The sequence below is a fragment of the Seriola lalandi genome, unplaced genomic scaffold, assembly GCF_002814215.2.
Source record: "Seriola lalandi dorsalis isolate HSWRI2012SDOR001 ecotype SW California unplaced genomic scaffold, Sedor1 jcf7180002054962, whole genome shotgun sequence".
Classification (NCBI taxonomy): domain Eukaryota; kingdom Metazoa; phylum Chordata; class Actinopteri; order Carangiformes; family Carangidae; genus Seriola; species Seriola lalandi.
The window spans coordinates 184000-211922 of record NW_019525513.1 but is presented as its reverse complement, the minus strand read 5'-3'; the positions used below and the strand labels follow the sequence as shown (position 1 = coordinate 211922).

The 27923-nt window shown below is 41.7% G+C and overlaps 2 protein-coding genes and 1 long non-coding RNA gene across 8 annotated transcripts in view; 2 read left to right on the top strand and 1 right to left on the bottom strand.

Moving 5' to 3' along the window:
• The first annotated feature begins 515 nt into the window (after nt 1-515).
• LOC147817418 (uncharacterized) lies at nt 516-19645 on the top strand. The gene is made up of 2 exons (XR_015436386.1): nt 516-831; nt 18679-19645. It is a non-coding gene; the product is annotated as an uncharacterized LOC147817418 (long non-coding RNA).
• ptger2a (prostaglandin E receptor 2a (subtype EP2)) lies at nt 3454-15940 on the bottom strand. Of its 3 annotated transcripts, none has more exons than XM_023395431.2 (3): nt 15194-15940; nt 13174-14068; nt 3454-6874 (listed from the first exon to the last, which is right to left on the bottom strand). In XM_023395431.2, the coding sequence occupies exons 2-3, from the start codon at nt 13996-13998 to the stop codon at nt 6692-6694; spliced, it is 1008 nt and encodes a 335-aa protein (XP_023251199.1). In that variant the 5' UTR covers nt 13999-14068; nt 15194-15940; the 3' UTR covers nt 3454-6691. The 3 variants fall into 3 exon arrangements, with proteins under 3 accessions (XP_023251199.1, XP_087026947.1, XP_023251200.1); XM_087170821.1 differs by having other exon boundaries at nt 15198-15940; XM_023395432.2 differs by having other exon boundaries at nt 15765-15940.
• Nucleotides 19646-20740: 1095 nt separating the features above from the next.
• Nucleotides 20741-27923, top strand: part of nid2a (nidogen 2a (osteonidogen)) — a 35456-nt gene continuing 28273 nt past the window's right edge. For 3 of the 4 annotated variants that reach the window (XM_087170812.1, XM_023395428.2, XM_023395425.2), the window contains exons 1-3: nt 20741-21051; nt 21941-22126; nt 22395-22511. In XM_087170812.1, coding sequence (XP_087026938.1) covers nt 20845-21051; nt 21941-22126; nt 22395-22511 — 510 coding nt within the window. In that variant the 5' untranslated portion in view covers nt 20741-20844. The remainder of the gene's footprint in view (nt 21052-21940; nt 22127-22394; nt 22512-27923) is intronic. The other variant, XM_023395424.2, reaches the window with a different exon arrangement.

Sequence of the window (27923 nt, the reverse complement as noted above, 5' to 3'; positions counted from 1 at the left end):
CTGCTGAAAGCATGAGAAACCAAACTGTTCTTCTCATTAGTCAGACTGAAATTAGTCAGTTAACTGCTTTAGGTATTCCAGTAATTTAACACCACACACACACACACACACACACACACAGTTTTGACCTTCATATGCACATTTGAACCTTTCTACTTCCGAGAAAAGATTAAAAGAAAAACAAATAAAGGTAAATAACATAAATGCCACAGTTTCCTTTATCGGCTTACAACTTTTGGTTTCCCAGAACAGAAACCTCTCTCAAACTTCTCATGGTTCTACATTAGAAAAATACTCAAATGAACTATTTTTAAGTGTATTTATTCTAGTTTTAAACAACTTAATCACCAACCTTATCTTCTCTCTGCAGCTAACGGCTGCTAATGTGGACTACAAAGGTTAAACAAGAAACTTTAGAGAAGTAGGTCACAAGGTCACGGTGCACACAGGAAAGTGTAGCTCTGGGGCAAGTGAAGAAGTCAAGACAAGCAGAGCAGCACGGCGGTCGACTGGTTTTCCCTGAGAGAAAGGCTGAGAACTGTTTTACAAGGTCTCATCAGTGCTAATTATCAAGCTACAATCTTTGACGGTTTCATTTTATGTTTTATGTCAATGCAGATGTGAACGCAGTCGGAGCTGATGCTTTGTGTTTGTCAGAAGAGTCAAGATCCGAGAATAAATAATTTAGTGAGTTTAATAATTTGCTTCATTCGATAGAGACAGTAGAGGGGGACACGGCAGCGGAGAGAGAGAGAGAGAGAGAGAGATAGGCGATGGCGTGCTGTGAAGGAGCCTGGGCCGGATTCAAACCCGTAGAACACGCTCCACCAGGTGAGCTACCAGAGCGCCCATAAAACTCTGTTTAATCGTCTCCAAAACACACGTTTTACTAGGTAATACTCCCTCAACTGGGATTTTGTCAGTCACATCCCAGTTAAACCAACAATAACCCATGAGAAAGTCTGGTCTCTATGAAAAAGTGTTACGAGCTCTTTGCTGCTGCTGCACCTTTTCCAGCCTGACCGCAGATTTCCATTAGAAAAATTAACACCCGTCTCGTTCCCCCTCAATATAACAAGGGAACATTCTTCTGGTAATAAGCTTTTAAAACTGCTTCATTTGACTGCAGGGATTTTTCTCACAGAAATCCCATCCACTCACATTGTGAACATAGCTGAAACCACAAAATTGAAAGCTAATGTCTGTTGTTCTGACTCATTTGAAGGGCTCTTTCTCTTCAGAGGCTTTCTAGATGGGTGTCCTTAGATACAAGACAAATACCTTAAATGGACTGCTGGTTCGTAAGGGTGGATTTCTTTTTATATACAGTACAGAGCTTGAGCTTTTAAAATGATGTTCACTTATTGATTAAATAGTGATTAAAGCAGCTTTAAAGGAACATTTCAACTTCATCTCTAGCAAGCCAACATGCTAAATCACCCCGGAGCTACAAATGAGCATGCAGGTAGTTTGGTTAGCGTGTGAGAAGTAGATCACATATATAGGGGGCTACTGTCTTTGTTTACTTTCAGCCAGACTCAGACACAAGTGTACAGACTTATGTAAATTTGGTGGTGGTTGCGCTGAGTAGACACAATGTTCTGTTTGTATTTTTATATACAGTGAAAACATTTGAAATTGAACATATTTAGGAAGCTTGGCCGATACATGCTGCTTTGCTTTAGCCACATATCACAAATGTACCGTTGTGAAAATGATAGCCAGGTGGAAACATACCAGAATTTCCCTTTTTACATAAATGAGTCGGTGGCTAAAGTGTGAAAATCCACCTTTTGAAAAAACTGTAATCACAGCATTACTTACAGTAAGGCAAAGAAGTCAAATATCACAGTTAAAGGTACTGACCGAGAAGAATAGGTCATAGATCATAATCAATCTGATCAGGGGGAAACTGTGGGGGCTGAAGTGAATACCGGTCTTCATCAAAGTGATTGTAAGTTTTGATCACAGGAAAAACCTGTGAGTCATCTAAAATGCATGTGAAGACAGGAAGTTACTATTTCATAACTGTAGTTAACGGCTCATAACATTTTTAATACACTGTCATACAATAACTCTGGTTGCTCTTCGTCTCACAGAAAAACATGAAGTATCTTCAAAACAGCTGTGTGAGTACCACATTCCCACAAAGCTTGACTACTTCTGTCTTCATCTGCATCTGTTTATTTTAGCCACTCACAGAATATACAAACTATTATTTTAACCATGTTCCATGATCTAGTTTAAACAAATAACAAAGTTTGATTTGCACAGTAACCCCACCTTCAAAATAAAAAATAAAAGTTTGAGCTGATATAAAATATGGAAATGAAAAGTGTAAATAGAAAGTTTGAAGTTTGGGAAAATGTAAGTGGATGCGGAGTGTCTAACAGGAGGAGACCCAGGTGAATTTAGTTTTCAGATGGTCCCTAACTTAAGCCCATTAGTTTCCCCATCTACTGTCAAGCCAAGCAATGTGCTGCTCCATTATCAGATCATGAGATTAACCAGTGCAACAAGCTTCTTTTCTCAAAGCTGGTGGAAAATATTATTGAAGATGGACGTCACTGAAAATCTGAATATTGAAGTTTACACTCACAACTTCTGCGGTTTCGGTTCAGCTGACTGTTGGACGTGTCTGTTTCCCTTTGACTCAGTTTTGACTGTAGGAAGACTGTCAATCATGTGACAGGAAAACAAGACTGCGCCTTCGCCTAGTATATTTATGGACTGTGTTGGTCAATGTGCAAAATTGAGACCGTAGATGAAAACGGTTGTGGGACTTTTGTGAACAGTTACAGACAACATTGCATCATATTTAGTGTTAGCTGGTTTGAACTCTTTATCTGTTTGCACCTCTCTCGCCGTCTGTGCTCACACACATACAGTATGTGTGAAAGTGGTTTGTAAAAGTGACGAGTCTGACTCTGTGCAGTAGCCCGGCTGTTCACACCAGAAGGTCTACAAGTGATTCTGCTCTTTCTTTAAAATCTCGTGTAAAGCAGATTTTTATAACGACTTCATGAATTTATAATGTAGAGCTTTCTGTGTGTCCCTGGATAAGCAGGGCGTCGTTTGTTTCGACCATCGCCTTGTATCTGCCGGGTGGGGGGTTGTAGTGTTTGTTGTTACATTTTCTGTTCAGCTTTTAAAGTTTGGCAGCATCTGTTTGTTGTTCCCAGTTTCCATAAATATTTAGCTTTATCAATTTGCTGATGTTAATATTTAGGATCATAAAACTGTATGACGGAGACCACACGGCTTGATGAGGTTTGTGTTCGCCCCTAAACACACTGGCCAGTCCGGTTAAATCACACAAAGGGAAGAGGGAAGATTCTTCAAGGTCGAACATACAGAAACAGAAACACACACATGTGCAGCACTCCACGTGTGTGTGTGTGTGTGTGTGTGTGTGTGTGTGTGTGTTAGTTACAAAGCAGGTCGGGTAGAATATTTAGTGGATGAGATGTTTATTTACACAAGCCATAAAACACACATACACACACTTGTATCCTCAGTGCATTCAGTTTCATCTACAGTACTTTATAATCACAAGACGAGTACAAGACGTCCAGGTAGGTAGCATTCTGGTTTGACATCATTACATTTCAGCGCTGTCTGTCTCTCTCACACACACACACACACACACACACACACACACATATTATAGGCACATGAACAGACAAGCATATAAGTGGGAACTTCCATATTTTCAAAAAGACGCAACAGGAAAAAGCACTGACACACACACACACAGAAGCAAAAGTCACACACAACATCCACAGGAAGCAGTATACCCATGGTAAACACTGAACATTTTGATGCTGAGCTCAGAACCAACAACAGATCGAGGACGGCAATAAACCGCTGTTCTCACAACACAATAGCTAAACAATATCTTCAGCACTCTCCCACACCCTCTCTCAGACACACACACACACACACACACACACACACACACCACAAACACTAATGCTCACAGCCACAAAGTTTACCTGATGCTCACACAATTCTCACACCCTCTAAAATGACAGTCATATGAGAATTGTAGTTTGTTTTTGTTTTTTTTCTCACATTATACACACTGATGTTACACACCACTCATTCAATTTGAACTGGACCCCTGCTGTTGCGTAACCCGAGTGTTTTTCTTTCTTTTTCGAGAGAGATTTACGACCGGAGATCCTGCAAAAATCTGTAGTAGCTTATTTTCTTGCCAGACACTGGAGCTCAGTTTGGTTGTGATTCTTTCTATAAGGATGCTGTAATAATTCCCTGTGGTTTTACGCAATTTAACCCGGTGTAACCTTCTACTAGTCAGGGGAGAATGATGAACCATTATCAGTGGGCTTGCATTAGTTAGAAGATGACTGGAATCACCAGGAGGAAATTAAAGAAACATCATATGTGCCGTCAGATCGGTTCCCTGGAAATATGCACGTCGGATAAAAAATGATTCAAAATGTTCCCTTGTAAAACTAATGCAGTTCAAATGGCACTGCAGTTTAAAAGTCAATGGGTAAAAAAATAAAAAATAAAAATCAAGGGTTTACAGGCAACGTGACTGAATGAAAAAACCTCCCAAGAGGAAATAAAGCAAGATACAGGAAGAAACATCATTAAGTTGCTCAGAAATCTGTCCAGCAATAAAGCGGTCGACTAACTGAAAACTGATTTTTGGCACAAATTGAAAACAAACAATAATGCTTTTTTTCTTTTCTTTAAAGAGTAACAGATGATATACGCTCAGTTGGCATGTGATTAAGGATCACATAGCTAAAACTAATGCAGCCTATTACAACAGAAGTGCAGTAAATCCTCCTGCATGAAAGTTATAATGTTCAGTTTCTGCTCAAAAGTGTTTCACAGACGTGTTGATTTAACTTTTTCTTCATTTCGGAGGCTGCAGTTTGTGCTGCTGTTTAATTGTTTTGCATAATACTGACAGGTGTTTCTGTTATTTTATCCACTTATATCAGTGATGTCACACCAAATATTAAAGTTTTACTGCAGGGCTGTTGTGTCAGACTGCAGTAGTTTTAGTTAGGTGTTCCTAAAAACTTAGAGGCTTGATACTTTTACATTTTATACCCTATAAATAAATCATTTTCAAAATAAAATTGTTAGCTTATTAAATGATTGAGACTTTTGTTTTTAACAGCATTTTCTGAAAACTAGTGGTTTTAATGACGGGGCCTCTAACAGTATGGTGAAGTGTGTTATTTTGTCATTTAAAGAAAGTCCCATCATTTGCTTAACTTGCGTGCGATCATTCGTTTAGTAGGTCACAAGCATTACGTGTAGAGCAAGATTATATGAGAATATTTACCTGCTGTTACTTAACAATACACGAAGCAGAGGTTTCAAGTCAAAGGGTAACTACAGTCTCATATCAACAACCTTTTTTTTTTATATATATATATTTTTTTTTATAAAATATTATAATATATGCTGCATGTACAGAGAAATGAAATAATGTCACTGCCGTCGCTCTTTCCCGCCCACTCCCTGAGTGAAGTACGGACCAAACGTCTCTAAGGGGCTTCTTGCCCTTTGACTTTTCCAGCAGGGGTCTGGTATGAATATGAGGGGGGAGGGGTTACCAAAGCGGACCAGAGGTTAAGAAGCTCCAAAGGTGATGAGATAATGTTCTCAGGATGATGACCCATGATCACTGAAGTATTCAGAGGACAAAGGCATGCTTCAGATACAGTATCTATATCTGCATGTCACATGTCTGGTTTATATGTAGATATGCTGCATTATTTGTTCTCAGAATCTCTGACCTTAAATTTGACAATAAATGTGGCGCCCAACATTTTTTTATCTTCTTACATGAGCATCATGGTCCCATCTGATCTTGTCATTCATACATTTATCTCTGTGTCTGTTCACGTGATGTTATATGGATCCCGTGCTTTGTTCTGTACAGCTACATATTAATGGCAGGTGAAAACGGATCCCGCTCCGAACGTGATGTCTGACTCGGCGTGACTGGTTGAATCAGAGGAGGCGTGTGCGAGCAAGGCTTTATGTCGTCGGTAACTCTTCCTTCCTTTGTCCTGGATCGAAGGCGAATCGCTCTCTCTGTACACGGTGATGGAAGAACCCCCCCCTCCCCACTGTCACATGTCCTTGCTCAAGACTCTCCATCCAAACAGTTCAGTCTTAATGCATCGTAGACAAATGCACTTGCAGTTTGTTGTTGTTTTTCCCATCAGCAGCCTTTTTCATTTAACTGATTCTCCGACATAAAATACAAGCAGCAAAAGAGGCAAAACGTTGAGCTTTTATACTTTAAATATATATATATATATATCTATATATCTATATAGATATGTAGAGAAGTCAGTAGGCAATGAAATGCTAGAAGTGGATGGAAACGCCTAGTAAATGGCAACAAGTGGCCACCATTTGATAAAACTGGTTGGACGTGGTTATCAGTTAGAAAGGGCTGTTATCTCAAGGCAACACCCACAAATGAACCACCCACAGGGGAAGAGATGTTGCAGCCCCGTGAAACTTCTCCACTTTATGTGATCACAGAGGAAAACACACCAACAAATCACGTGTCCAATAAATATAAATATCAAATTATAATGTCATGTCATGTCAGGCTATGGCCCCAGACTGAAAATGGTCAGTGTTGTCCTGTGAGGGCTGAGGCAGCGTGATGTTAGCGGTACTCTCTTTAACCCCTGGAGAGTCCTAGGGAGGCCCGGCAGATAGAGTCCCAGCAAAAGTGCAGCACGCTGGGGGAGAGGAGGATGAAGACCCAGGGGTCAATGATGGAGTTGACGGAGATGAAGCGGAGGGCGATCAGGTCCAAGGGGTGAGACTCCTTAGGATTACCAGTGTTGATGTACACCCGGATCTGAGAGATGGATAGAGAGAGGAAAGAAGAGGGAAGGGATTGAGACGAGAGATTGTGTTTTAAATGACCTGCCAAGGTATAAGCCTCCTGCTAACACCATTGTCTCACATCCTAGCTAACATCCTGGTTATAAATCCCTCCGTAAACCCTCTGCAGCAGCAACAGATGAAGAGCGAGATAAGGAGGGTACAAAATGTACGACTGCTCTCCTCCGAGTGGGTACGCTGGAAGCTGAAGATGGACACCAGGTCAGCTGTTTGTGTTCAGGTTCACATTCCTGTTCACACACCATCTAAGCTTCAATTCAGCCATGACCTCCCCGTTTATCCTCCACACACACACACACACACACACACACACACACACACACACACACACACACGCACACAAACTTAACTTTAGGGTGGCCTACACTGAAGACTGTGTGAAGCTCGGATCTAAAACGACTTTCATTAGCAGAAGTAGAATCAAGCAGAACAACATTTGTTTCTTTCTGTCCTGCTTCCCCTATAGAGAGAGAAAAAAACTTCTTGTAGTTCATTGATTATGATCAGTTAGTCACCACAACTGGCGTTTGTCTTGTCTCTATGGGAACGTATCTGTAAGTATCTACAAACCAGAAGATTGTTAACGTCAGAGGTCATGTGGTTCCATCTCCTAAGTGCTGCGAGTGTGTGTGTGTGTGTGTGTTCTCTGTGTGTTTGCGCAAACTAACTTTAGCGTGATGAATGTTGTTTGCTCAAAAGTCACAACGCTACAACAAAAAGCATGGCCACCAATTTTATCCTCTTATATGCAGAAAACAATCAAGCATCCCAAGGCACACAGGATGTTTGCAGAGGCCGGAGTATTGGTCTAATTGAAAGAGGATATTGAACTGCTCTCAGCATCGTTTTGTTTGCTTTCCAGACAAGCTGCTGAGGCAAACACGGGCGGCCTACAAATGACTGCGAATGTGAATGTGAATGTGTGTGTGCTCTGTGGTTTTAGGAGAGGCTGATAGGCAGATGTTGAACTCTGAGGCCAAACCAAATTGAGATTCCCATGCTGATTGCCAGCTGAGTTGTTGACATACAAAGATAATAAAACCTTTGTTGTGAAATAAGGATTGCATCCATTAATATTACCATCTTAGTGCTGTTATTAATCACTATCTGCACAGTACATCCGAGCACTAATACACAGCACTTTTTTACATAATTTGACATTTGTTTTGATGTGAATTTAAGAGGGATGAAAAAATAAAAATCCTCTCATCTCTATTTAGCCAATAACTCAGTCACTTACACTAATACTTTTCATCTTTATCATCCATAAGTTTTTCATTTAAAGGTGGCTCAACCACAGCTAAGATGGCATTTGCTGCTACCTCGCTAAGCTAGGCTAGTTACCTTTTAAGCAGGTATAGTTCAGCTGTTTTTCCTCAGTAGTGACTTATTTAGCTGAAGCCTCGTTTATGTGCGACGGCTAATTAAATGACCAAGACGCCGGTTCATTCAAATTCATATTTTTCAAGAGGTAAAAGGTAAATAAGCTAAAGCTAGTTGAGACTGTCATTAGCTCGCTGTAACTTGATTAAGCTCGGTTGCTGTGTTTTGATGTTGTTGGGAAGATCAATAATGAGTAGAGCAGAATGAAATTAAATCAACATTAATCAACATGGCAGCTCACTATCCTACAGACGAACGTGTGTGCGGCGTCTGTTCTTTGGCTTCTGTCATCGATAACTCCTGTATCGCAAAGTCTTTGACCTTTTTAAACGGAGTCAGCTTTTGATTACAGCTGTTTTTATTTCCTACCACTGAGGCCAAGAGTGAGCAGCAGACTTTGCTGATTAGTTCTTCCTCTGTGGTTAAAGTGCAGTGACTGGCTGGAATGAGAAGCAGTAAAACCCCTGGGCCGATGACCACAAGGTTGGGAATACTAATAATACAATCCATGGAAGCTATGACTAGTTCACAGGTTTAGAAATTCCTGCTGCTGTTCTCTCTGGGGATCGGAGAGGAACAATATCAGGTTAAATGTGAAAGGAAAAACGACCTTGCAGCTGTTTATAAAGTCATATTAACTTCTTTCGTTTATTCACTTGTCTGGTATTTTACATTCTATTCCACTTTTTATCTTCATCTCTGCCTCCCGCCCATTCTTGTTCTCTGTCTGTCTTCTGAATTTCACATACAATTCTTATGTTTCTCTTGTATTATGAAGCATTTCGTCCGAACTCGTTTAGGTTAATTGACTCCTGTAAAAAAAACACCCAGTTTCCTGGGATTTCGATGGTTTGCGACAACACTGTCTCGCCAACCTCGTTAGGCCAATTTCCTGTTGCTCGGTCACACAAACCAGTCTCACTTACGTAACACAAAGAAAAACAAAGTCCTTAACGAATGAAGAACGAGGTGTGATGTGTAGAACAGCTCCATAACAACCACGGCGTCATTTTAAACTTAAACCACATGAAGTCATTACTTTAATCACTGACAGGCCTCGCCATGTGTGTGAGACAGAAACCGAGCAGGCGAAAGATCTTATGCATCTGACTCACACTGTGAACCCAGTTTGTTCGAGCATCCCAGCACCAACAGGAAGTGTTATTAAAGTGTTAATGTGAAGTGTCTGTGAGGCCCCGAGAGACGCAGAGCGTAGAGCGTTTGCATTACGTTATTGTATTTTCCTGGGTTCACATTCGGCCTCACCTTTATTCCCAGTCTCTACCTCCTCATCAGTGTCTTTATCTTTCTGTGCACGAAAAGGTTACAGTCCGACCTTTTCCATTTTTAATGCAATCAGAGATAACCGCAGGTATATCGCACACAAACGCATCACAGGCTCACAGTTTCATATTGGCAGAATCACAGTGTGTTTGGGTGTGTGTATGTGTGAAATCCTGCCCTCACACTGTGGTATCATATTGCAAGTTGGTGCATGATTGTTTTCTATAATGCTTTAAATAAGTGATGTAATTGTCGTGCTGTTTGTAACGACTTGAATGTGTAGCCGTGAGAAGCCTGTGACCACAAAGCAAATATCAAACACCTTCACAATTTTAATTTAAGCTCCACCTTCTTGGTGCGTCCGTCAAATTATGTTCTCACACTGCATGTGTGCAGTTTACAGCAGCAGCTTTATCACTTCAAATTCACAGTAATCTTTGAAACTATTTGTTTTTCATTTCAGACAAAGACGCTGTTTAACTCTACAGTTAAATGACTTTCTGTGACTGTTAACTCACATCTCCTCTGCCAAGTATTAATGAACAGGCCACTGAGATGCTGTTCGGACACAAGAACTCATTATAGATCGACTGTCGGCGTAACACTGCAAATGTATAACGTCTTCCATCAGCAGGAACGACATCCTTACACCGTAGAGACAGGAATAAGACGTTCTACTTGAGGCTGGATGTTCCTTTAATAGAAGGGTCTAAACCCCCCGGTGTAATCACTTAGTGTGCACTTTGAATGAAATATGGTAAAAGGTTTTCTACATCTCTCTGCAGAGCAACGGATGGAAATGTCCGTCAATGGGTTAATGTGGCCATTCTGTGGAAATATGAGGAGAGGAGAGGACACCGCCACAAGTATGTATGTATCACACATGACTCCCATTAGAAGAAGACTTGGCTGAAATGAACGTCAGACACGAAGACGCACATTAACGCTGAGTTCTTGTAATTATAATCATAGGTTTCCGGCTATAAGTAGTGTTCACATCCAAGTCGTAATCATGACATTGATTTTTCTGAAAGCTCAGATACGTCTTAATTGGCACTTAATAATCCGTAAATAAGTGCCTGAAAACCAAACAAACATGGACGCCTCTTTAACAACCAGATGGACGTAGTAACGGCTAACACCATCATCAGCATCCAAACTGGAGTCTGCTTGAATTGAATTAAACTATTTTTAATGTCCACCCACACCGTGATAGCACCAGTCATATCCTCTCCTCCTCTCACTCTGTCCTTGTGAAACCCAAGTCATCTATTCCATTCAGCCTCCTGATGAAGCAGTGAGGAAAGCTGATCCCCGTGTCCTTCAGTAGTCTGCACCTGGTGCACAGTGCAGGCCAGTGTAATATAAACCATCACATTTAAATACACAAATAACTTTCGCTTTTCAAGTTTACTACTCGCTGTTCTCAGTTTAAACCCTCTGTGGTTGTGCTGGATATTGTCCACTTGAACGGTCGGGCAGCAGCTGGCAAACTGGATCATTTTCCTCCACTCAATAAAAAGTGGTGGCAGTAAGTGGTTTTAGGTGAAAATTTGCGAACATGATTTTATTTAATTATTTATTATTTAATTAATTGAACCCCCTGATTCTGCGACACTGGATCCAGCAACTATTAAGTTTTAAATTGTTCACGATGTTGCTTTAACTTGACTTTTAATAGAGTTGAAGCGGTTAAAATACTACGAAGTGGGAAGAACCTGCCTTCTCTCCGACCGAGCTCATGTTGACTCCCTAAAAGCCTGAGAACACGCATCTTATAAAACAGTTTCTGTCTTCTATCACATTCCTCTATTAAATTAACTCTGATGCAGGATCATTGCAGAGATGAAGGTCGTGACTCTGCATTTTCAAGCCACAACTGAGATGCAGCCACAAACCAAATGGCCCATTACGGATGTCTGCGATAAAGTGCACGGCTTCATACAATGCTGGGAGAGTTATCGATTTCCCATTTCAAGTCCAAAGTGGCACTTTCAGAACCGAGGTGGTTGCAAACAGATCGCCCACTAGTCTCACTGAGAGCTTAATGGATCATCACTAGACAATGAGTCATTTGTACTTTTTGTGTCAGATAATGTTTTTTGTTTTTGTTTTTTTGCTTTAGATAAAATGTAGAATTACAGTTTAAGAGTCAGATAATCTTCCCATTAACGTCTCATGTCTCAACAGCTTCCTGCTTTAAATCAGCAGCTCATTTATAATTATACAGTAAACCAGAAGTCAGCTGATCGAAATGTGGACGTTTCCCTTTTAGATATTAGTGTGTTCAATGGTGTTTTTCACTCGACTCCAAAGTGATTATCGTGATCAGACTCTATATTTGAATAAGCACAAAATGATATGACAAATTGTGATTTATATTTTCCTTTTTTAAAATCACAAAAACAACAAAAATGTTTTATAAACGTCACTTAATAAAAGCCCGACACACACAGTCATGAAATCTATATTTAAACATGTAGTTTATACCTGCGGCATCAAGAGAAGCAGCTGAGTCAGACCGGCTGTGAAAGGCACTCGCACTGTTTCCTGTCTACAACTTGGCTCCAGAACAGCCCATAGTCTATTGTATTATTTTTGAATAGCTGCTTTTGTCATAAAAGCCACGAGTGTGGAGAGAGTTATATACGGATACATGTCAGTGTTGTGTTGCGTGATTTACGACGATGTTTCTGTCTTGATCAGATTCCACACAAAAAACATGCGTCATGATACCTAATATATAATATCAATGTAATATTGTAATATTCAGAAGTAATAAGTTGATTATTTGATTAGTTATTTTTTGCTTTTTTCTTGACGTATTATTACTGAATGATTATTGATTCATCAAGAAAATAATCGGCACATTAATGAATGATGAAAACAATAATTAGCTGCAGCTCTAATCGATACTGGACTGTCATTTGTGGAATTGTAATGTTGCTTAAATCTGGTCTCTTCCTGTATTAAAGGCTGCATTAAGGTTACGAGATGCTATTTTAGCAAAAGCACCAATTACTTTCCCCCGAAACACCTTCACTGTAACTAATGACGTATTGATTTTGTGCGTAACGCTGTGTCTTAGCACCTCGCTGCTGAAATCACCAAACAAGGTTAATTGCTTTTTACAGATTCCAGCTACAGAAAAAAAGGATGAGAATGGAGACAAAATGATAATTCAGTTTATATTCAAGTAGGAAGTTTAAATGCAAAGTGCAAAAGTAGCTGATTTTGTGTCTCATTTACATTTTTAAACCAAATTTTCAGTCGTGTTTTTATGTTGAAATTAAACCGAGATATTTCCAGTTGTGAGGTTTGTGGGAAGAAATGTGGCCTACTGGTAAATGAAGAAATGAGGTGAACTTAAAGTGCATGGGTGTTGTTTAAAACACCTGCTCACTCTCTGCATGATGGACCTTCAATCAATTTCTGCTGTGACTATCGACCAACGGACCCATAGAGCTAATTAACCCCAGACACGTCAGTTAACTGCAGCCACTCAGTTTGTTCTGGGGTCAGTTCACCCCAACTGGCAGACGCATGCGTGTGTGTGTGTGTGTGTGTGTGTGTGTGCTGTCTTACCACTAGGGGCAGCGTGCAGATGATGAAGATGATGGTCATGAAGACCAGCAGGATGAGATGCTCCACCTCCTCGGCCATGGACATGGGTCTGCTGTCATTGTTGGATCTCGACATCGAGATCACCGAGCCGCCGTTCCTCCTCCGGCGCTGGTACATCTTTAACAGCTGGTACACCACAAAACCGTTGCAAGCCACAATGGCCAGCACCAGCACCAGCATGATCGTGGCGTACAGGTTGGAGTAGACTTGGTCGTCTCTTTCCTTTGGGTTCATGTCAATGAAGCACCACGTGCCGGGGCAGTATTGTACATATTTACCAAATCCCACAAAAGGGAGCAGACAGAAGGACATGCATAACACGAACACCAACGGGATTGTGAAGTAGGCACATTTCTTGGTGACGTGCTGGCTGTACAGGTAGGGGTATCCAATGGCAACGCATCTCTCTAACGCCATTGAGAAGAGGAGCGACAGCGTGGCCAGACTGAAGAAGGTCATGCTGACACCAAAGTACGAACACACGCTCTTATCTGTAGGCGACATCCCCACCATGCTAATGTTGCGAGAGTACGCCACCTGCACCAGCGGGCTGATCAGGCAGGTCCCCATCAGGTCCGTGACCACCAGCGACGTGATGAGGATGTGAAACAGCTTGCGCCGCCACGCGCCCTCGGTCCTCGCTTCTCTGCGTCGCCGGATCTCCAGGATCACAAGCGCAGCGACGTTGCCGAAGATGCCCGCGGCGAACATGCTGGCGCTGATCAGCGGGGTGTCGGTGGAGTTGACGTGGAGCTTGCTGTGGCACGGGTCGTCTTCTGAACTCATCACGGCTGAAGGCGGGCCGGAGTTTTGAAAAAGTTTCCTCAAGTAGTTTTCTGCAGCCGTCCTGTTTTAACTGAAAGGAAGAAAAGAAGAATTGGTCAATTAACTCAGTCGATCTGCAGGAAATTAAATTAATCTGATCATTAATTACAATTAGTCACGTCATTTTTCAAGAAGGAAAAGCCAAACATTTGCTGATTCCACATTTCTAAATGTGAGGACTTGATGCTTTTCTTCGTCATGTAAAATAGTAAAGTGAATATCTTTGCAATAAAACAGTTGAATACACCCGGAGACAAAATAATGATTTGATTAATTGAGAAAACGATGCCAAAATCACGAGCAAGACTCAGATTTGTTGGGACATGTCTAATGTTTCCTAGCTGCTCAGTTTAAACCAAAAGTCTCACAGCTTATTTTCAATTTTCATTTCGCATGTAGTGAAATGAATGAAACGCGAGAAGGAAAAGAAAAGAAAAGAAAAGGGAGGGCATGAAAAGCAGTGATGGCCAACAGATGGCCCTGAAACTTCCACAATTACCACGTGCACTAATTCCCCTTTCATGTTGTGGGTAAGACTGTAACCGAAACCCCCAAAACAAACCCAAAAGAAGTGGCTTAACACAACACAAGAAAAAAAGCAGCATTTTGAAACGTACACTCAGCGGCAGCAACGTTTGATTGATCGCGACTCCCTGGCCAAAGGAGATGCAGCATCGTTTGTGAAGGATGTTTACCAGCCTCCCTCTCTTCCACACTCTGTTTTGACTCAATGTCAACAACGCTGACCATGTGTTTGCACGTCTTTGTCTAACTTTTCCGATCCCAGAGGACATTCTCTGCCTCTCTCGCTAAACAGAACATTTCTGCATAAACTTGAACCTCGAACTCTGCGCCAGTTTAAAAGTTTTGAATCATGAAAACCCCCCCAAGTTATTCCTCTTCTGCCTCAGCACTTCACAGATATCAGCTGACAGGCAGAAAGGTTCAAAGGTCAAATCTTGTCCGTCTATCAATCTATCTATTGGAAATGTGCAATCCCTCTTGAGCGCTGTGAATGTTTACTTACAACTAAGTGCAGGCTCATCTGTTCCACTTGTGTGACTTTGTGTGGCTGCATGTGCCTTCACTTTCCGTGTGTGTGTGTGTGTGTGTGTGTGTGTGTGTGTGTGTGTGTGTGTGTGTGTGACTGACTCACCTACTTGCCGTGTCCAATGCACGACGTGTCCACTCTGGTGAAGCCAGGGCTCCGAATGTCCCTGGATCACTGCACTAACACGAGGGAGAGAGCTCTGACAGATGTGCCCAGGTGTTGGATGTGTGGAGCTGGATGTGTTTCGCAGATGTTGTTTTGCAGATTTTAGCGGTTTAGAGTGAGACATGTGAGGAAAGTAGATTTATTGACATGCTCTTCTTTGCGTTTGGAGACATACGGAGCCAGATTACGTTTAAAAAGTCCATGTAGACACAAGTTATATTTAGTTTAAATGTCTGTATTTATACGTAGTGTTCTCTGTGTTCGCTGTGAACAGGACAGAAGAAGTTGTGAAAGTTGGAGTTTAAATAGAAAAAATAAAAAAACAAACGCTGCTGGATGAATTAAATTGAAAAGTACTTCACTTCAGCTCCGACACTTTCACCGTTTCCCATTGAGGAAGGAGATTTTACACCGGTGAATTATTTCTAAACGGAGAATTACAAAACAGCAACCGACACATCCGCGTTGACTTCACAGAGGTGAAAGGCATCCAGATCAATTAGGCTCTCACCTATTGTTTTTTAACTTGCTCCCCCGAAGTCCGGACGCTTATTCCCGCGCTTTAAAGTCCATGTTGAGTTCCCCCCCCCTCGTTTTAAGCCTTTTTGTTTTCTTACACTTAACGAAAGCCGCTCCGCTCTGAAAGGTGGGGTGTGGAGAGGGCGAGGCGCGCGGCGCTGTGAAGAGGTAGGTATGAATGGACCCGGGGTACAGGGAATGATGCGGTGACGTCACGGTGCACGGGTACACCCACCCCTCTGCGTGACTGCAGGCTGGAGCTGAAAAAACCTGTCATCAATCACAGGGCTGTGCGTTTTGTATTGATCATTTATGCTATTTTAGGATATTTTTTTTTATCTTCCAATATTTGATAACACCAAAGGAAGAGATAAACAAGTGCTCACTATGACATAATTTGTCTTAGAAAGAGGGATATAAATAAGTTTTTGTAATTATAAATTGTCATAAATCAATAGGAACCAGAGTCTTTAAAATCTTATGAAACGGCACTAAAGCAGTAAATTCTCACACTGGTTTTTGCTTATTGTTGCTTAAACAATCAACTAACTAAATTGTTTCTGACTAATGAGTCATGAGTTTAATTGAGTAGGAATTGTTCAGGTGCGAGTGAACGTAGATTCACCAGCTGCCTGTCACCTTGTGCGTCTTTGTCTCGGACAGTAAGATATATGAGATGCTCACCTTGGCATGAATTATGCAGCACACGGAGCAAGTTGACATAAATTCATAAATTAAAATTCTGCAATGCCTTTTCAGTCCCTGAAGCAATATATATATATATATATAAATATATATATATATACGACCGTGTGGAGACGTTCTGACCTGTGTGAGTCTCCAGAAATAAGAACAGGAAAAAAGAAAAATGTAGAATCTGCCTTCCCTGTATGCTGTGTGATATTTTGGGAATAGTATGCAACCCTCTTATGTCTATGCATGCGAGCACGTGTGTGGCCTGCTTTCATCCGCCATGTGTGTGACACCGTAGCCTTCAAAGTGTGTGTTTGGTTTCCTTCATGTGTGGAGATTGCATGTTGTTCTCCTGGGTTTCCTCCCAAAGCCGCATCCATTTCAAGCTCTTGATTTCCCATCGGGATGAATGTGAGTGTCTGTTTACCTCATAAACCCTGTCCTCTAGCCTGTCTCCGTTCCCTTTTGATCCTTTAAAAGTGGACGATGAATCGGGGAAATTATTAGTAAATGGCCAGTATAAGAAATTAACAATTCCTTGTTTTGCTTTTTAGGGTTATTTTTTGAAGTGGACATAAATGATTCTGTGCAGCGATGGTCACGTCGTTGTTCCATATTATCCTCTCTGCACAAAATCACTCTGCAGCATCTGCACATCTTTAGGGAAAAAGCTTTCAAAAATAACATAATGCATTGAAATATTATCCTAATTCAACTCTCACATCCATTTTGAGAGCAGAATAAACGCCAAAACGGGTCCTGATGTCGGCTGAAAGCCCTGAAATGATGATGACACTTGAGTGCTTTTTATTCAGGCCCATTAACCAATTCTTAATTGTGACATATTGCCATCGTGCCATTGCTTCTTCCTCTCTCTCTCTCTGTCTCTGCCATTTATTCTACACCAGTGTCTCTCTCTGCACTGTCACCTTAAACATATAATATTACATAGACATCAGTGCAAACGCACAGCGATGCACAGGGTTACATTTTATGACCTGACTCTTCCAGTTGTGATGGTTATTTTTAGTTTTGACAGCACTCATGAGATGCAGGAAACTCATGCACTCCTCTTTTGGCCTTTTGTCTGTCCTTCTCTGTTTTTTTAGCTCAATCTTTCCATTAATTTATCTCTCCTTTTCCTTCTTTCCTTTCCTTTCCTTTCCTTTCCTTTCCTTTCTAAAATCTCTAGGTTTTTGAAGCTTATTGATTCACCCTCGAGTTGATCTTGATCTATAGGTTGATAAAAACTTTTAAGGGTGGATATCTCAAGTGGTGATCCTCACTGTCTGTCTGTCTTTATTTAAAAACAATTCAATTATTGATCAAGGTCTTAATCCACAAATCCTGTGGTCTGCTCTGCTGGTAAACAGCTTTTGTTGAGGGCTCTGCATCAGTTAAAGTGCTGACAAGCGCTGTATGTATTGTTAGTCTGTCACACACACACACACACACACACACACACCGTCCCACTGCAAGGCTGCATTTCTCACATAACTCCTTCATGTCAACAAAATACATTGGTGTGTGTGTGTGTGTGTGTGTGTGCAAGCTCCAGCCTGCTAATGGCCCCTGTTTGAATCATTGATGAGTTCATTGATTATGGTGAATATCTGATGTCAAAAATGAAGCTGGTCAGTCAGCAGTCTGTAATTACGACTGTAAATAGTGAAATCCACGAGTGGAAGAGAAAAACATGATCAGATCGATCACACACTTTAAATTACAGTGTGAAATGAGTATTTATGTTTATAGGTGATGGTTTGTTGAGCGCACGATGATCCAGACGTAAACGTGTTCAGGTTACAGGAGGGCATGTGATACTGATTATGATCATTTCATTAATATTAGAGAGCAGATTTAAAAATATCTCTTTACATGTACAAAACAAAACTGAAATCATCTCGTCTTTACAAACTAAATCAATCAAATAAAATGTTTTTTGCAGCTGCGCTTTGTGTGGATATTATCTCAGCCTTGACTTTGCTGCCACCTATAGGTCGCTTCGGGTAATTACAGACATTTAGTGGATCGACTGATGAACAGTGAACCATAGCGCTTTATGTGTTATGTATTTTAATTCAATGTGGTTTGCATTTGCTTTTTAGAAATTACATTTAGCCGTAATGACAAAAAAAAGCAAGAAAAATAAATGTTGGACTGTTTGTTTAAATTTCTGATGAATTAAACACCGTTATTTCTCATTTCCACAGGTATTCAGACTCTTTGCTGTGGCTCTCTAAACCGAAAAGGTTCAGCGTTCAGCTCGACAACCACCTGATGCTGCTGGATGGAGATGATGCCGGACGGCCCGCAGGATGTCTCCACCAATGATCCAAAACCCGGACCTGAACCCCAGACGACATCTGCAGAGAGACCTGAAGGTGTCCAATGTGACTGAACATTCACAACATACAGCTGTAACACTGTAAAAGTCAGAAGTATTCCTTTGTGTAGTTTCGGTCGATGTTGTCGTTGCACAGTTCATAAGAGTGATGTGATTCAATGCTCTGCCAGGCCTGTGCTGCGCCATCTGGGCTTTTCGTGAAGTTAAACACATGTTCATCTTGGCTGAGGTCAGGTGACTGACGTTGGCAGTTAAAAATATTCCACTTTGGTTATCCTGTCCTGTGTGGTTGGGAACACTGCCCTGCCGTCCTGTCCTAAAACCGAAAAGGATGTGAACACCCTAAACCGCCCAGAAATCTGAGTCAGTACTTCGTTTGAAAAAGTGTCTGCAGCCAACAATTTCTTTTGCTTGTCTTCTCAGTGGTGAAACTCCTGCAGGACCACTGACTAATCTGGGACTTCCCTCCCTCCCTCTCTCTCTCTCTCCTTCTGCAGTCAGTGTCTGGTGTCCTCTGGGAGACTCTCTTGTCTCTCTCTCCCTCTGTTTGAACAGTGTAGAGTTTTAACGCCTCGTGCTCTCTCGAGGTCTGCGTGCACACTCTGCAAACTGATTTTTCCATATTCTAAATGTGCAGTTGTTTTTTCTGTCTATTCTGTGAACACGACATCAGTTGTGTGTCTGTCTGTGCTGGATGAGGGATTCCTCCTCTGTTGCACTTCCTGTAGGTTTCTTCCTGTTCATGGTCCATGCACAGAGGGCGTTGTATGCTGCACGGATTGTGAAGCAACTTTATTTGTGATTTTTGGGCTAAATAAATAAAAGTGACTTGACTTGTTCTATTTTGTCAGTCCGAAAATAAAAGATATTCATTTTACAATATTTATCATCATCCAAAATCGAAAAAACAGCAAAATCTTTGCATTAAAGAAATGTAATAATTTGTGTTTTTGCTTGAAAAATAACTGAAATTATTTATTTAATTTGTACAGCACCTTTCATACAGGTTAGTGCAATTGAGAGATGACTGACAGGCCGATAATAAAACAGTGTAAATGTTACAGGAAAAGAATTTGAGACTTATAGACATAAATAAATAAAACATGATGGAAATGTGATGGTAAAATAATAAAACAGATTTTTTTTTTAAATCAATTTAATAAAAATGTAACTTTAAAAAATGACAAACATAATCGATAAGAGAGAATGTAATATTTAAAAACAGGAATACAATAAAATATTTAGCTGTAGATGAAATCTTTTCAAGTCTCATCCAACATACTGGAGGCCAGTGTACATGCTGCAGTGACCTGAACCGGACACTAGGTGGCGCACAACGGTAAGTATTTTAAAGTTGCATTCAACAGCGGTCAATGAGAATAAAATGAAATAAAGAATAACTATGTAATGTACTGATGACTGACAGAGGTGTGTTCACAACACTTACACAAAACACAAAATAATAAGAGCTAATAATAAAAATATAAAATAAAAATATCTTTACTGCAAATATTTATCTTAAAATATCTTCAATCCGGACTCTCTAGGGATAAAACGAGATTATAATACAGTCTCTAAGTGTTTACATTTATAAATCTATCATGTACAGTGTTTTCCATTGAAATTCAAGCTTTAAATTTTTAAAAATGTGTGTGTGTATATATATGTGTGTATATATATATATATAATCTAAAAAAGTTACACCGTGTGTCTTTTTCATTGTTGTGAAACAGATAGAGTTACATCCGGATTAAAAATGCTCTATTTGTCTTTTCTCTAATACGAGCCAGATGTTTCTTCCAGCACCGGCCTGCTGTCACTCAACGCTTCTCCGACCAATCACAGCGCGTCTAGGCTCCTCCCTCCCTCCCTCCCTCCCTGTGGTATCAGAGGCTCGGTGCAGAGGAGCAGTGAGTTCTCCTTCTTTCTGCTCTCCCTCTCTGAGTCCATCTGTACCTCTCTCCTTCTGCTGCCTCACAGTGCAGAGCTGCTGAATCACCCCCCCTCCTTTCCCCCCCCCACCAGCTCTACAATGGAGAGAGGGGCAATGTTGGCTGTGTGTCTGCTGTGCTGGAGCTGCAGCGTGCGTGTGGTTACAGCCATCCAGAGGGCTGGTATGTTTCCTTATGGCACTTTAAGTGGAGATTTAATTCTGGCAGAGGGCGACGATGAAACGTCCAGAGTGCTGCCGCTGCCCAAACCCTTATACTTCTACAACTCCCTCTTCTCCCAGCTCTATGTAAGTAAAAAGAAAAGCTCATTCATATTCATGTGCACGCTTGTAAATGTTGCTGTGATTGTGTTATTTTACCTTCGCACTGGATTTCCTCACCGTGAGAGCGCGGGATTTATTTGTTTTGAAGTCAACATTTTGCAGGTGATAGTTGCAGCTGTTGCGGTGTCCGAAGCAGCGATGTATCATCAGAGTCCTTTCGGTTCATTATATTCTTTTTTATTATCATTATTCCCGTTATCTGTGTGTCAGACTGAAAGAGACTCTACAGTGTGTGCATATAATAGGCGTTAGAAATTCATTTTCAACCAACGTCGAAAGTCAACAGGCTGGTAATTAAGAATAAACTGTAAAACATAAGGACCTGTCAGTGTTGTTTTCCTGTATATGTTATTATGGGATAATTATTACAGGTGTATTAACATGTAGGCAGCATTTTAATGTTGCAGCTGCTGGAGGTGAATATGAATATGAATAGTTATTAATGTCAGATAAATGTGGCTGAATTGAAGTGGAAGTATGAAGTAGCATAAAATAGAAACCCTCAGGTAAAGTACAAGCACCTCAAAAGTCTTCTGTAAATGTACTCAGTTGCTCTCCATCACTGACCACTAAGACTGGCAGAGTCCTGCTCCATCATCCAGTGTAATATATCAAGAGGGAAACAGTTGTGTGTGTTTTGAATGTTTCTGAAGCGTAATCATGGACCAGGTTTCAGGGAGGAGCTCCTCCAGGAGGTTCCAGGGGTTAATGATGAGAATCTGTGGATGTGGGGAGGGGGTGTTCATGATGGGATGAGGACTCCAGGTATTTATGATGGGGTTTGAAGTGTTCAGGGGTCTGTCACTGGAAGCCAAATAGCTCATCATTAATTAGTGACTCTCTGTCTTTCTAGGTGGCCACCAACGGCATCATATCGGCCCAGGACTTGCCGATGGAAAAGCAATACGTTGACGACGGCTTCCCCACGGATTTCCCCGTGGTGGCGCCGTTCCTGGCCGACATTGACACCAGCGAAGGGCGAGGGCAGATTTACTACCGGGTGACAGAAACGCCCAGCGTGCTCAACCGAGTGGCCCAGGTCTGTCCGTCCACCGAAGTGTCTGACTGTGAATTCATTACAAATTTGAAACCAGGTGGAAAAAAAACAAACCTTGAAATGAGGTGTTGTGATGAAAACGTGCGGCACAGAACTTAACTACAGATGTGGATTCTTCCTTTCTTTCAGTTCTTCATCCATTAGTTCAATCCATTGTACACTCCAGCTTTTCCTTTTTTTTTTCTTTTCTCCTTCTTTCCCTCTGTTCATCCGTTCATTCGTTCGTTCATTCATTCATCTGCTCACCCAGGAAGTGCATCGAGGGTTCCCAGACGCAAAATTCACGCCCACACACGCTGTGGTGGCAACGTGGGAGAACGTGGCGGCGTACGAAGAGCAAACTCGAACCCCTGGACCTTCAAACAAGGTAAGAGGGATGGAGGGATGCACCCGCCTCTAGGCCTCCCTGTCTACCTGTCTGTTCGTTTATGAATGAATGAATTCATCCTGTCATCTCTACATGTTCCTCACTAATGTGTTTTGGTTCCTGACAAACAATCTCAAATTCCTGGAGGTTGTGCATCAGTTGGAATCAGCCTGGGGGGGCGGGGGGGTATTTGTAATCCTCCTTCCCCTGCTAATCTGCCTCTTAACCTTTTGAAGGGGTCAGAGGTCATCTTTAAGGGTCATTAAAAGTGTCCCCTCCCTTCCCAGCTCGTTATCCCCTCCTCCAGTTCACACACACACAGGTAGACACGAACATGCCCCTGACCATTCATGTTTTCATGCTCTGTTGGACACACACACACACCTCCATGTGTGTGAATGACTTGGTTTACTATTAAAATACACACCTCCAGTTACTCGATGTCACTGCGTTGATCATTCAAAGTTCTCAAATAGTTTTCACGAATCATTGTCAGAAAATGATTTTTGGAAGAAGAGAAGGAACCAAGTGAAAAGTGGGAAGAAAAGAAACTTACTGGGCCTCACCTCAGTGTGTGTAGCTGTGGAGGTGTTTACAAGTTACACACACACACACAATACCTTCTAACTCCTATTATTATTCTTTGTCCTACTTTTCCATTTAGGGGATAATCATGCTCTTAATTCTGTAACCACGGTTCCCATAATTTGTGGGCTTTGGGAAGTGTAAACAGGAAGTATAATGTTGCTATGGAGTCAGTCAGCCTTGGACGACAGCTTGAGCCCTGTTTTTTGTTGTTGTTATTTTTAGCCAAATTAGCAATTAGCAGCTCTTTTTTTTTGTACCCATGTTCTTCTTTATGTCCAGACAACTGCGACGGGATTACTGTGTAGAAAAAAGTGAGGAGCAGCTGTATATATTTGTGCCTGTGTGTTCAAGTTAAGTACCGCAGCTCATGGAATCTACCGCTGCCACTGTTGACCATGTTGGTGACTGTTCAAATTTCCTGTTTTTAGAACAATGGCACGCACCTGTTCCTTTCCTCTCCAGAGTTTGAAAACCTCTGGAGTCAGGCAACACACACATTTTTACTGCATGTCTGTAATTTCCTAGGAATTTTCCAGCAAAAGACGCGCGTAATTTGTCCGTAATTATAGAGAAAAGAGGGATTTTTCTCGAAAAGTGAAGCTTAATTTAAACCCAAGTAAATATCCATTCATTATTTATTTATTGTGAGAAACCTCTCTCCATATTTGTTGAGTTGTGACCTTCCCTTGTTGTTCAGCTGACCTGCAACTCACCAAAAACACTCTTTGGGTAAATGTAAACTGAACTAAAATCAGTGGAATCCTACTTTAATTGGAAGTATACCCAATAATCACTTTATTATTATAACCAAATTTCATATTTCTCTCATCAGAACCTCTCCCAGGAAATAATAAAGAAATGACAGACCTGTAGAATAAAGGGTTCCCTAGAGGAGGCTTTGTTTAAGTAGTGACTGAACTTATCGATCAAACAAACAGTGCTTTGTTGTTCCTGGGGTGTAGCATGTGGGATGGAGGGATGAAGGGAGTGGTAGATTTAAGGAAAAACCCCAGGGGATCTCTCTGTCTCTTCTACTACAAACCCCCCCCTTCTCATCTGTGTTTGTCCTTGTCTTTACTCTCATGGTCTGGTTTCTCTTATGCCTTCGTCTTTCTTCCTGATTGATCAAAAGCGAAACATTCAAACAGTCCAGTGTGTCTCCGCTGCAATAAGCCTCTTACAACATTTCTAAAGAACCGGGGCTCATTTTGATTTGTGTTGCTGCCAAATGGACAATGCAGTGATTGCGTCTTCTACCAAATCCTGATTATAGGTCGGTGTGCACCTCTTTAAGTGAAAAGTGTTTTTACATGTGCTAAGAGGGGGGGCTTGTTTTGTTATTTAAAGGGTCTTGTCAGATCGGAGCGCTCTGGGTCTCGGCTGGGATTTGCTTCAGCAGGTCTCCCTTCGGACTGATAGCATCTTCCCTTTGATGTGATTAGCCAGGGGTGCTGGGTGGGGTGTGTTGGGAGTAGAGTGGTATGTGTGTGTGAACTGATAAATCTGAGGTGTGTGTGTGTTTGTCAGGATGTGTATTCGGGGTGACTGGGATTGGGGTAGCTGGGGGTTGGGGGTCGGGGGTCGGATGTGGAGAAGAGAGGAGCAGCAGGAGAGAAAATTAGAGCAAAAGACTGAAGGTTCACATCACGAAGAAGTGGGGGTCGTGTTTTCTATCAAATTAGTCTCGAAGATGCCATTATCATAATTGGAAAGTAATTGCTTCGCTTGAAACCTAAAACACACATTCTCTTGTGTCGGCTAACATGTAGCTCAATTTGCTAATGACCAGAGTCATTTACACAGAGAATATGGCCGTCTGTGTGTTGCTGCTGAAAGACGTGACCGGGCTTTACTTTTCAGCTGCGTGTTCTGTCACGTTGGTGGATGCTGTTACAAACTCAATCTTCATCGTTTTAAAGAGTAACTTAAAACTAAATCTTGTTTTTAGAGTTAGTAAATAGACTGAGTGTTAAATTCATCAATATGTTAAAGGAATAGATCAATATTTTTAGAGATTTAGATGAAAAGATCGACACCGCCCTCATGTCTGTACGCTGAAGCTTGAACCAGCACACAATTAGCTTAGCTTAGCATAACGACTGGAAGCCAGGGGAAACAGCTAGCATGGCTCTGTCCAAAGTTAAAAAACAATCTGCCTAGCAACACCTTTAAATTAAAACATTATATCTCATTTGCTTAATCCGTACAAAAAACATACATTACATTTTGTGTGTGTGATTAAACGAACAAGATATAACATGTTATTTAGTGAGCTGTCGAGGTGCGTTTCCAGTCTTTATGCTAAGCTAAGCTAATCAGCTGCTGCTACATGTCACTGTTGGTCAGTGATGTGGCAAAGTTTAGCATGCTAACGGCTAAACTAAGATGATTAACACATGATCAACATGTTGAAGCTTGTTAGCATGGTGATAATAGCCTTTAGCATTCTGCAAATTTCTCAGTTAAAATTACACGATATTTATATTACACAAAATAATATTACAAACGCAGCTTTTTAAGGTGGAATGGGATTTGACATTAGACCACAGTAGACATTTCTTCTCTTCTCTTCTGAAGCACAATAGGAACTTTTGTTTCTGTTCATATTATTTGTTGTTTCTGGGGGCCCCCTCGCCGTGACACAGGGGGCATCCCTTGAAATATGTGCATCCTGGTTCAGAGCAGACCCTGAACTTCAGCTTTCATAATATGTTATTCCATCCTGATGCCAGGAGAAAGAGTCTGTCCATCAGAGACTGCTGAGCTAATGTCTTAAGCTCCAGCAGAAACACAGCGGCTCAATAATAGCCACTAAAATGACTCACATGTAGTTAACTTGGGCGCAGAATTGAGACTTGGGATCTTGACAGCTTTAATAAGGACTAGTGCAGTCACTGTGCTCTGGTTTGTAGATGTTCCTGTTCACAAGACTGCAGGATCTAAGAAAAGCAGCTATGGTTTTCACTCCGCATGCGGCTCTGGAGCTGATCAAAAAAGATTTAGAAAGAACCTCCACGACCTAAGAAGCCGTACAATTTCCTCAAGCTTTAGAGGAGCAGGGAATCCTTTTGAGTTCGGCTGAAGTTATAACAGGAAAGAAGACGGAGAAGGGATTTTCATATGACAACAGCAAAAATACTGACTGGACTGTTCCTGGCCACAGGCCTGGGCTGCATTGTGTGTGTGTGTGCGTGTGTGTGTGTGTGTGTGTGTGTGTGTGTCTGTGTGTGTGCCAGTTCCCACGCTGTAGGCAGTTCCGTTTGTAGCACTCTGGTGATGCTGGCAACTGGACTGCAGCTGCTCCCCGTCTCTCTCTCTCTCTCTCTATCTCTCTCTCTCTCTCTCTCTCTCTCTCTGCCTGTTTGCAGCTGTGCAGCGGCCGACAAGCTAAAAAACCGACAGCCAGCAAACAAGTGTAATTACATTCATCCAGACCTCCCTCTGCCTCCCATCTCTCTCTCTCTCTCTCCCTCCCTGGGAACGTTCTGGGCGAACCAGAGTGGGATCCACTTCTACATGATTGTAACGTGATTCACAACATTCGTTACAGTGTGTTGACTCATTAATTGAAAACCCAGACCAGATGGAAAGTCGACTTCACGATCTTCAGCTCAACTTATTCACTGCAAAGTAGACTAAACCGCATCAGCGTAAACCAGACCACTAATAAATAAACGCATGTTAAACAAGAGCAAACTAAGCTGAAATATGTTTAGACACAACACGGATTCTCCATAGCAACTGTTTAAAGCTATATGAAGCCCTGTCATGTCGCACACGCGTAGCCAGTAACAACTTAATTATATTAATTGTTGTCCTCTTAAAGCAAGACAAAGGAAAAGTCATAGCTCTAATATCTGAGCCTTTGTGCTGCGATGGAGCCGGAGCAGCCGTGTCTGTTGTGGTTTCAGTGTTGATCATTAGAGCATCAGCAGACGCATTTCTAAAGTGGTTAAGTTAAGTCACATTGAACACGTCTGCAGCTCTGTCAGATGTGGGGACAATGTTTAGTGACTGTATTTCCTGAAAAGTGTGTATTAGTCTGCGTCTATATTAAGATGATGAAATGTCAACACACTTCTCCTTCTGCTTTTTGTGTGTGCGTGTGTGTGTGTGAACCAAGGATGATGCATCGTGGGTAGTCGGGGGTTGTGGGGCAGTAAAGTTAAAGCGGGGGTAAACGTGTGCTCATGGCTTCTCTCCATCACAGAGAGGAGGGAAGACACATTGAGCCGTTTGAATGTGGGGATAACTGCGTACACTTTCAGGGAGTCTCTTCTGGAAGACCTTCAAACCCTCCACACACCTGGCCAGCTGCTGTGTGAAGTGGCTGACTCCTGGTTTGCAGGATACTTTGTCAGTGTGGCCGATCACACGCGTTTACGTTTATCAGAAATCGATGATTTGATCCATGTCAGAGCACAGCTGCTTGGAGGAGTGACGGCCAGCAGTATTAATTAACTGCGATTAAATCATAGCGTTAAACTCCCTCCGACATGCAAGAAAAAGTGTGTTTAGTTGCTCTTTGATGATCTCAATGAGCGTATACTGTTGACATTTAAGCTGCCGGGTATTTCCAGGCTCTCGCACCCCCACCGCGCTGCAGACGAACTCACACACTGATGATGCTGCCGCCTCAACCTTAAAGAGTCGGGAGGACGCTGACAACAAACGCTTGCCGGTCCTGGAGACGATTAGCGTCTGTGCGTGTGTCTGGTCAGTGTGAGGACGCCATTTAAAAAAGGTGTGACAAAGTGCCTGTAGGGAGGTCAAGGGTTGTGTGTGAGTGTGAGTTTTTGTGAGGTGGAGAAAGGGTGGGGGGGG

Bases quoted from the DNA above. Each gene is read 5' to 3' on its own strand.
- ptger2a (XM_023395431.2), bottom strand. From the start codon at position 13,998: ATGAGTTCAGAAGACGACCCGTGCCACAGCAAGCTCCACGTCAACTCC. The intron at 6,875-13,173 runs GTAAGACAGCAC...TCCATCTCTCAG, and splicing joins TCTGCACGCTGCCCCTAGTG to ATCCGGGTGTACATCAACAC.